General features: G+C 36.6%; 1 protein-coding gene across 5 annotated transcripts in view; it reads left to right on the forward strand.

Moving 5' to 3' along the window:
- LOC149239939 (nudix hydrolase 1-like) overlaps nucleotides 1–6,665 on the forward strand; it is a 51,287-nt gene extending 44,622 nt beyond the window's left edge. Inside the window, exons 3-5 of one of the 5 annotated variants that reach the window (XR_016246468.1) lie at nucleotides 3,715–4,098; nucleotides 4,261–6,136; nucleotides 6,375–6,665. Coding sequence is in view for 2 of the 5 variants with exons in the window: in XM_089373588.1 (XP_089229714.1) it covers nucleotides 3,053–3,079 (27 nt within the window). In the remaining 3 variants the exon portion in view is untranslated. Of the gene's footprint in view, nucleotides 1–3,052; nucleotides 3,095–3,714; nucleotides 4,099–4,260; nucleotides 6,137–6,374 lie in introns of those variants that run through there. The other 4 variants (XR_016246469.1, XR_016246470.1, XM_089373588.1 and 1 more) reach the window with 4 other exon arrangements.
- The last annotated feature ends 2,947 nt before the right edge of the window (nucleotides 6,666–9,612 follow it).

Consider the following 9,612-nt stretch of genomic DNA (forward strand, 5'->3'; position numbering starts at 1 on the left):
ACATCTTCTCCAAGATTGACCTAGAAGTGGATACCATCAGATTCGAATTCGTGAAGGTGATGAGTGGAAGAACACTTTAAAAACCAAGGATGGCTTGTTTGAGTGGATAGTGATGCCATTTGGCTTGTCCAATGCCTCAACTACCTTCATCCGGACAATGAATCACGTATTTAGATTACAGATTTGAAAATTTATCGTCTATTTTGATGATATTCTGATTTTTAGTAAAAATACAGAGGATCATGTAGAATATTTGAAGAAGGTACTTGACATACTCCAGGTAGAAAGGTTGTTTATCAACCCTGAAAAGAGTGAGTTTTTCAAGGACAAGTTGGGATTCTTGGGTAATGTGACTAATGTCATTCAGCAGGTGGATTGAGCATGGATGCAGGAAAAATAAAGGCAATTCTTGAGTGGCCTACTCCTCAAAAGTATTACTGAGGTGAAGAGCTTCCATATATGAGTAAACTTGATAATAGATTTATTAGGAATTTCGGTGCTATATTGTATAAGTGCCCCTTGACTGCCTTGACTGGTTGCGCAAGAGGGAAGGTCTTTACTTGGACAGCAAAAACAGTTGAAAATTTTGGATAGCTTAAAAGAAGGGTTACAGAAGCACCCATTCTTACCATACCAGACTTTGAGAAGCATTTTACAGTTGAACGTGATTCTTCAGGATTTTTAGTTGACGTATTAAGCCAAGAAGGTAAACCTGTGGTTGTTTTAGTGAGAAACTAAATGAAGCGAAACAGAAATATACCACTTACGATAAGTAATTATACGCAGTGGTAAAAGCTTTAAAATATTTGAGGCATTCCCTTCTGCACAAAAAATTCATTCTGATGATTGATAACCAAGCCTTGAAGTACATAAATTCCCAGAGTAAATTGTCCTACAAACATGCCAAATGGGCTTCATTTTTGTAGGCCTATACATTTTTTGTGCAACATAGGAGTGGTAAAACAAATTTAGTGGCTGATGTCTTAAGCATCAGACCTCATCTGTTGGTAGTAATGAGTAATGGATTGGCTGGCTTTGAAGAAATGAATGGTGAGTATGCCAGTGATTCCTGCTTTGGCAGTGTTATTGCAAATTCCATTTGGACAAGACCCTATTGGTCTATGTTCATTTAAGGATTTCTTCTTATTGAATGGCTTTTTGTTCAAGGGATTTCAACTTTGCATTCCCCTTCAATCAAGGCGAGAAAAACTAGTGAGAGAGATATACTCGAATAGGTTGGGCAGACACCTTGGAAGCAATAAGACCTCTCAAATAGTGAGAGTTTTTTTTTTCCCTAATATGAGAAGAGATTTGAACATATTTTGTCTTTGCTTGTAGAGTGTGTCAAATAGAAGAAGGTGTATAGAAAAATACGAGCCTTTATATGCCCTTACCTATGCCAAAGGAACCATGGACTAATATTTCAATGGATTTTGTCCTGGGACTGCCGATAACCCAAAGGGGCCATGATTCTGTGCTTGTAGTAGTGGACTGCTTTTACAAAATGGCCCATTTCATACCTTGTAAAATGACAAATGATGCAAGTCAAGTGGCACATTTTCTCTTTAGGGAAATAGTACGCCTACATGGTATTCCAAAAACCATAACCAGTGAAGATACACCAAATTCTTAGGCCACTTCTGGAGAGTCTTTTGGAAAAAATTAGATACCAGATTGCAATTTAGTGCTACATACCACCCCAAATTGATGGTCAAACAAGGTAGTGAATAGGAGCTTGGAAAATTTATTAATGTTCCTGATGAGTGACAATCCTCGACAATGGGATTTAGCAATACGCTGGATTGAATTTGCTCTTAATTCCAGCATAACTAAGTCTACAGGTAAATCCCCTTTTCAAATTGCATATGGTGCCTCAATCCTAAAGGACTTGTGGATTTAATTGATCTGCCTGCAAATCCATATAGTAGGCCATCTGCTATAGATTTTGTAGAGAATATTGTTGACATGCATTAGCAAGTTGCAGTCAATGAATGAACAATAAAGAAGCATGCTGATTTGCATAGAAGACAAAAGGTCTTTTAGAAGGGACAAATGGTCATGATACATTTACGCTAGGAAAGGTACCTCAAAGGTACTTACAACAAGTTAAAGCCAAGGAAATTCGGCCCTTGTAAAATCTTGAAAATGATAAATGAAAATGCGAGAAGAGTTTGACATTAGTGCTATTTTTAATGTTGCTGACCTCCACCCACACTTAGGTGGGACAAATGATGACAAGGTGATTGGAGATCAAAATGAGAAAGAGGACAATTGTACCAAACACGGACCAAGCACTTAACAAAAAAGAAGAGAGAACAGGTTGACTGAGTGTTGGACACCAAATTGTTTGCAACACATTCCAAGTCATATAAGCTCAATCTTGTTAAATGGGAAGGCCTTCCATATTCCTACAACATGTGGGTCATAGACGCTGACCCACTTAAATACAGTCGAACAACCACACCAAGTAACCTTGAACCAGAAGATTAGAATTTATGAAAGGAGGCGAGGATGATGTCAACCATTCCACCTTCTCCCTCGTCTGACAATGGGTTCTCCAACATCTCTCAGTCCCTGTTGGTTTGTGTTGTAATTTAAGGTATTTGATTTACTTAAAATTGGGATTCGGTTTCCATATGCTCTGTTTCTTGTCAATCAATAAGGGGTGCATCACTCTTTTACGGGAATTAGTGGGAATTAGTAGTAGTCTGGGACTTCATATTGATGGAAGGGATATAGCATGATAGGGGTTTGTGGATAGAGGGTTTAGGAGGGAAAGAAAACTATTGTTTTGGTGGTTCTATGCTGTGAATCTGATTATCTAGGTGATACAATGTATTTTAATGGAAATAATGAAATCCATTCTTATACATCATTTTTATGATGACTAATCTATCCTTTGTTTTGGTAATGACTAGTCTATATTTTGTTTTGGTAATTTTTGCCATTGATGGAAGTTGGTCTAATCCATGGGCTTTGCAATGCCACACGAAAAGAGTAACAGAGCTTCCCCTCATAAATTCCTTTTTGTTGTGTTGATATTTCTTTGCAGGTTTCAAGTATTCAAGTTTTGCCATAGAATCAGCCTGCAGCAGTAGATGAAGTTTTGTATCATTTTTATTTATATTTTTGGGGTAAGAGGTTAAATTACAATCATGGTTACTTTGTTGTCTCATGTGTGGAGTTAAGGTTAAGTGTTATTACAAAGTACATGACCTTACTATAGGTAGTCCTGCCTATGTTTAAAAGAGATAGTGGTTTTCTTATGGATATTGTATAACATAAAACCACCTTTTGGTCTTAGAGTAAGAATTAACATTGTTTTTTATTAGTTAAAAGCCTATTCAAACATACAAAAATAGGTTGATGACCCAGGACTTGGACATATTTGGCAGGAGTGGAAGTCTACCCCTTTATAAACCACTAGTAATATCTAACATTGCTTTTGATTAGTTAAGAGCTCGTTTTCCTTAAAGGCTCAAAATTCCAAAAGCATTTGAGAATAGTGAAAGTCTACTGACTTATAAAATATCAATACATTATTTTAAGTGGCATGGATTTTCTTGAATAATTATGATGAAGCAATTCAATTTCATAATTAATAATGAATGATTATTGTTTTCATTATTTAAAAAATTATTTCGCTAATAGGTGTATATATTTCAATTCACGATGTAAGTCCATCGATGAAAATTAATTTTTTGATTTATCAAGGGTCAGGATCGAATGTTGCTGAAATATTCTTCGTTTAAGAGCTCCATGGATAGCTGTGATGAGTGGGAGTTCGAAGAGGCGTGGAGACAAAAGATCGAAGGGTTGTTTGAAAGCGAAGGGCGGGTGTGGTGGCAAGCATGGCGTGTCAAGAGGCAATGACATGTATGATGTTGCAAAATGGAATGTTTCAGTACCGAACAAAAGATCGGCATTTTAAAGATGGAAGAGAAGAACGGTTTATGCTGTTGCTTAGGTGAGTTTTGTTCTATATTGCTGGACTAGATTAGTATTCTTCGACTACGATTGTTCGGATTTGTAATTGAAGAGGAGGGACTACGTGTGGACATGGAAAGAGAAGGGGATTGCTTGTGGACGTAGAAAGAGGTGAGTGGTTGCATAATTGCATGCAGTGTATGGTTATGGTTTTATTAAAAAATATTTTGCTTTTCGGTTGTCTTGACTCATTATATTGATAGCGTAAAAGTAGTGTCGAAATTGTTAAAGGTGTGAATTCTATTGGTAATGACTCGAGTGTTTTTGTTGCAGTGAGTGGATCTAAGAAACACACCGATGATCTTGTTGAATTTGCAGTGGATCTTGTGATCGAAAATTGGCAACGTGTGTGAGGTACGAAGTAAGAGACGAGATTGTCTGTTTGTTTAGATAATATAATTTGTTATGAGTTGTTTAGAAGATTCACCTTTGTTTGTTATGTAATATCCTGTGTAAAGAAAAAGAAAAATTACATTTGAAATAATGAGCGACAATGCGAAATGGAATTTGTTTCTTTGTAAACGGATACAAGTTTCAGATAAACAATGTAAGGAGGGTGCAAACAAGAGATTACGAAACAGAAATTGGAAAGCATGAAAATTTTGTTTTAGAGCCTACTGACGAGCTATAACTTATGCGCATGGAGGTGAGGTTGGATGAATTGGCACCGGGAAGGTTTAATTGAAATAAAGGTGATTGGAAGAAAGTAAAGGAAAGTGATAGCTGTGATGCAAAAAACACAAAAACAATATTTTAAACGTAGTCGGAGCTAGCCTCAGTCTAGTAGTCGGAAGGTGGGATGGAAATGCACACGAGTTGGTTAAAGTCGTGTCCTCGACCTTGACGTAGGTGGTGTTGCGGCGTATTTGTCGTTGGAGCTTAGTGATTCGGTTAATCGGAAGGCGGGATGTTGTTGGATAGAAGTTAGTTGGAGGGGACGACAACCCCGACGTGCAACATTTTTTTTTTTTTAAATATTTTTGAAATGTTTTTTTTACGACAATGTTATTTTGGAAGAATTGTTATTTGAAAAAATGTTTTAAAAGAGAAATGAAATTGATTTTTAGAAAAAGTAATTTTTTTCAAATTGTCTTGATATAATGTTATTTAAAAAAATTAATTTAAAAAAATAGTTTTTTGTTTTCAAAAACGTTTTGTGAAGGATATTTTTTTGCATGTTTAACATGAAAGTTTGAACGTTTTAATAGATGAAAATAAGAGAAGGCGATTGGTGGCACAAAAATCAATAAAAACATTTTTCTCTTGGTTGTTGGAGTTGGAGACGGTTGAGTGGCTGGAGGTTGGGATGGTTTTGCGTAGAAGTTAGTTGGTGGGGAGGCTGACCCTAGCATGCAATGTTTTTGCTGTACTTGTGTTTTCGACGTGCATGGGATTTTTTTTTTGTTGATGTTATTTTGCAAGAATTGTTACTTGAAAAGATGTTAAAAAAGAAGAAAGAGTTTTTTTTTCAAGTTTGGATACTGTTTTATAAATGTATTAAAATAGTGTTATTTTTAAGAAATTGTGTTTTTTAAACAAATGTTTGTGAAGAATATTTTTTAGCATGTTTACTATGATCGCTTTAGATGTTTAAGAAGATGAAAGTAAGAGAAACTGATTGTTGGCAAAAAAATCGGAAAAAATAATATTGTATTGGTGGTCGTATCTTAAGAGAGTTGGGTAGTCGGAAGTCGGGAAGGTGTTGCGAAGAAGTTAGTTGGAGGGAGGCCGACCTTGGTGCAGTGGGTTTTCGGTGTACTAGCAAAATCTTATTTTTAAATTGTTTTTTTTGTCAGTAATGTTATTTTGCAAGAATTGTTAGTTGAAAAGATGCTAAAAAAGAAAAATGATTTTTTTTCAAGAATAGATTTTTTTTGGAAGTGTATTAATATGATGTTATTTTTAAAAAATTGTGTTTTTCTAACAAATGTTTGCGTAGGATATTTTGTAGCATGTTTAATATGGTACTTTGGATGTTTAAGAAGCTGAAATTAAGAGAAATTCATTGTTGGCACAAAAATGGAAAAAAATAACACTGTGGTGGTGGTCGGAGCTGAAGACAGTCGAGTTGTCGGAGGTCGGGATGGTGTTGTGTAGAATTTAGTTGGAGGGGAGCTCGACCCCGATGTACAACGTTTTCGGTGTATTGGTACAATCCTATTGTTTTTGGTAATGTTATTTTCCAAGGATTGTTGGTTGAAATGATGTTTTAAGAGAGAAACAAAATGTTTTTTTGAAGAATGTGAATGTTTTTGAAATTGTTTTGAAATGTTTGCGAAAGATATTTTATAGCAATTTAAATCTGATTATTTGCATGTTTGATATGATGATTTTTTTAAGGAATTTATCCTTAGCAATGTAACGTGCAATCTTTGGTTTGGTTTCAGGAACGTTGTTGATTTTTCGATGGATCCAAGTATTTGGAAGTTTTTTCTTATAAAATGCCATTTGAGATTCTTGAGCTTGTATTTCATTGGTTTCCTCTATCAGTGCTCATAAAATTTCGGTTGGTTTGTAAAGAATGGAGTCTTCTGTTGGAAACCTTGATTTTTCTTGCTTTTTGCAATGGATGTAATAACAAAATTTGGATTTATTTCTTTGCCAGTTGGTATGGAAGATAACCGCTTTGTTGGATCTTACCTTAATCACAAAGGACTCGGATGGTTTTTCCTTTTCTAGACTTTGGGTACAAAATTCAATGTATAGTGGGATTGATGGTTCTATTCACTTCGCGTCGGGGTTTTTGCATTCAAAGAATTATTTCATAGTAAACCATTTTATAAAGACCTTTAGAAATATTGAGAGGGTGACTGTTGGAGAGTGTGGATTCTTTTCTTTGTTGGAGAAATTTAGTTCGCGAAAATATGATTGAGTTGTGTTGAAACATGTTTGCAAAAAAATGGAATCACATTTTTTTTTGCATGAGTGTAGACATGGTTTGGAGAAGGACGAAACCCCCTTTTGGTGGTGTAATGCCCCTAAAGGAGGTTGTCTTTCACAAAGGGAAAATTTTCTGGTTATATTTAGACAAAGATTATGATGATTACCCTTTCTATGGCTACACTATCTATTGGTTGGATGTTATAAGAAACCAATGGGGTTTTTCATTTGTTCCTATCCTTGACATATGGTGTATGGCATTAGGATTGCATGGGAACCAACTGGTTTGTCTTGTAAACAACAATTCAACATCTGTTTGGTCGCTTGAAGAGATAAAAAAATTTCAAGTTTGGCCAAGTTTCAATTGAACGAAGCTTAGAATATTTTGAAGATGAGTGGGGGTTCAGTTGGAGATTGCTTGATATTATGTCAATGGATATAAATAGTAAATGCCCAGACTATGTGTCTTTTCATGTAGTTGAAGGAAAAATACTTATGTTGGGTTTTATGGAAGTGCAACTAAAGGTATATGATATGGTGATTGGATTATGCGTACGGACAATTGCGGATGGTCTCTCCCTATCAGAAAGATCTAGGTTCCATGTGGAGTCAGTTGAAGGTTTCAATGATGTTATTGAAAATGGAAATGTTTTCTCACTTTCTCCAAATACAGATTCAATTGGCGATATTCCACTATTGCCTCTAGATAACCTGATTTAGCATTTGAGGGTTCAAGAAGTTTTTTGATGGACATTGTTGCGGATGTCATGTTTGTTTAATTATGGAGAGATATTTTGGAGGTGACTGAGATACGAATTGGAGAGCTTAATGAAAAGATAGGCATGCAAAATTTCCATAATTTTTTTTGGATATTACTTGTATTGATATGCTATTTTGCAGGTCAGAGAATGTAGTTAAATGTCAATTTTTTGCCATGCATTTGTGGATTGTGTGGAGTATTTTGTTATATATAATGTATTTATATTATATATTTTCAGTATTTTATTTTTGGAGTATGTAGATTGTGGAGAATTTATAAGTGAAGTTTGTGATTGCAACAAATGTTTGTAGAATTCTTAAGCAATACAAGGAAATAAGTGTCTCCAATAAATTTACCAAACTTTATTTTTTAATTAGTATGTATGTGAAGTTTGTTACTGGGTGGGAGAATGTGGAACTAGCTGAACAATGTACAAGTACAACTCGTGACAAGACAACTAATAAAGCAGACAACTCACAATTCCATAAGCGTACATTTGTACATTATTCTAACACCTCCCCTGAATGTAGAAATGGTTTTTGTAAAATGCCTAGCTGTTTTTCTAGATACTTCAAAGTGAGGAGTAAGCAAGGCAACAAAAGCTTACGAGCTGGAAGCAGAGTGCTTTGTCAGTGATTTGGTGGTGTTTATGGAAAAGCATGTAATGCACAAATAGTATAATGAAGCATATGATAATAAAGGCAAAGCGGTAAATCTGAGTTGGATGCCATTTATTTTTAAAAGCATAACTTTATTGAAAAGCAACACATAATTAAATACAGAGAAGTAGCAGGTCAAGTTATGGGTTGTAGTGAATGCTGCAAAACTATGGATGAAACCTTAAAAGAAAATAGAGGTCTGAGAGACCCATTTATTAATGTAAAAGGTTACATGTAAACTACCTGTATGGGAGTGGTCTGGCTGTTCTTCTTGACTCTTGATTTCTCCGCTTCTAAGTTGTGTTTGTGTAGAGAGAAAGCGACGTCAGTGTTGATGAAGTTAATTTTTCTTCTACTTGTGATGGTGGCTCGAGGTGCTTGAAGGAAGGCTTTGAGTTATTTTTTCTTCTACCTATGATGGTGGCTCGAGGTGCTTGAAGGAAGGCTTTGAGTTATTTTTTCTTCTACCTGTGATGGTGTCTTGAGGTGCTTGAAGGAAGGCTTTGCCAACCTTGCATTTTAAGCAGCCTTGCCAGCGTTTAATTTTAAGTAGATTGGATATCTGCTGCTAGTGTCCTGGCCTTGGTGGTTGGCCAGTGAAAGCTTCTGCACAGCAACATGGAGCTGCTTTCAAGCTCAAGAAGGGTCCGCGCATAAATGACCCGTGCGAGGAGAATTGTAAGCCCTCTAGAAGTCCAAGCCAAACTCGTGGGGAATAATGGCCGTTGGATCGTCGGAGCCGCCATGCATGGAATTCCCCATTCGAGTTCGGGGAAAGGAGGGGCCAGAAGACCTTAACAAATGTAGGGTCGAAGCTTAGAAGGGGTAGCACCAGACAACATCTCAAATAGCGAAAGCTATTTGGAGGAAGCGACGTTGTCAATCTGGGGGTCTATGAACCTCTTTTGCAAAGCCATGGTCGAGGAAAGCAACTTGACATGATGAATGTAGAGATGAGAGCTATTGCCATGGCAGGCATGAAGGGCTTCCTCTGATGCATTTGACATGGGAGGGAAGGGATCCCTTTGTGAATTCATGGTGAAGGCAGAGAGCAAGTTCGATGTGCCTGAGAGAGGATTGTTGTAGCTTTATAGTGTAGATTGGGTGTAGCATGCTGCATCCCTGAGAGGTAAACCCTATGTGTGGTGATTGCTCGTTGGTTAGTGTGATGGCCGAGGGTGGCCATTGGTCAGAAAAGGACGATACATGTGGTGACCTCTGGTTGGTGGCAGAGCCTAGTTGTTTATCTCGATTGTGAAGTCAAGCTACGAAGTTGAGATCGGAGGTTGGAGGTTGGGATAGGTGGGGAGGAATAGCGGGGGGAGA

The sequence above is a fragment of the Pinus tabuliformis genome, chromosome 8, assembly GCF_031772625.1.
Source record: "Pinus tabuliformis cultivar Carrire ecotype Pingquan chromosome 8, CPIR1, whole genome shotgun sequence".
Taxonomy (NCBI): Eukaryota; Viridiplantae; Streptophyta; class Pinopsida; order Pinales; family Pinaceae; genus Pinus; species Pinus tabuliformis.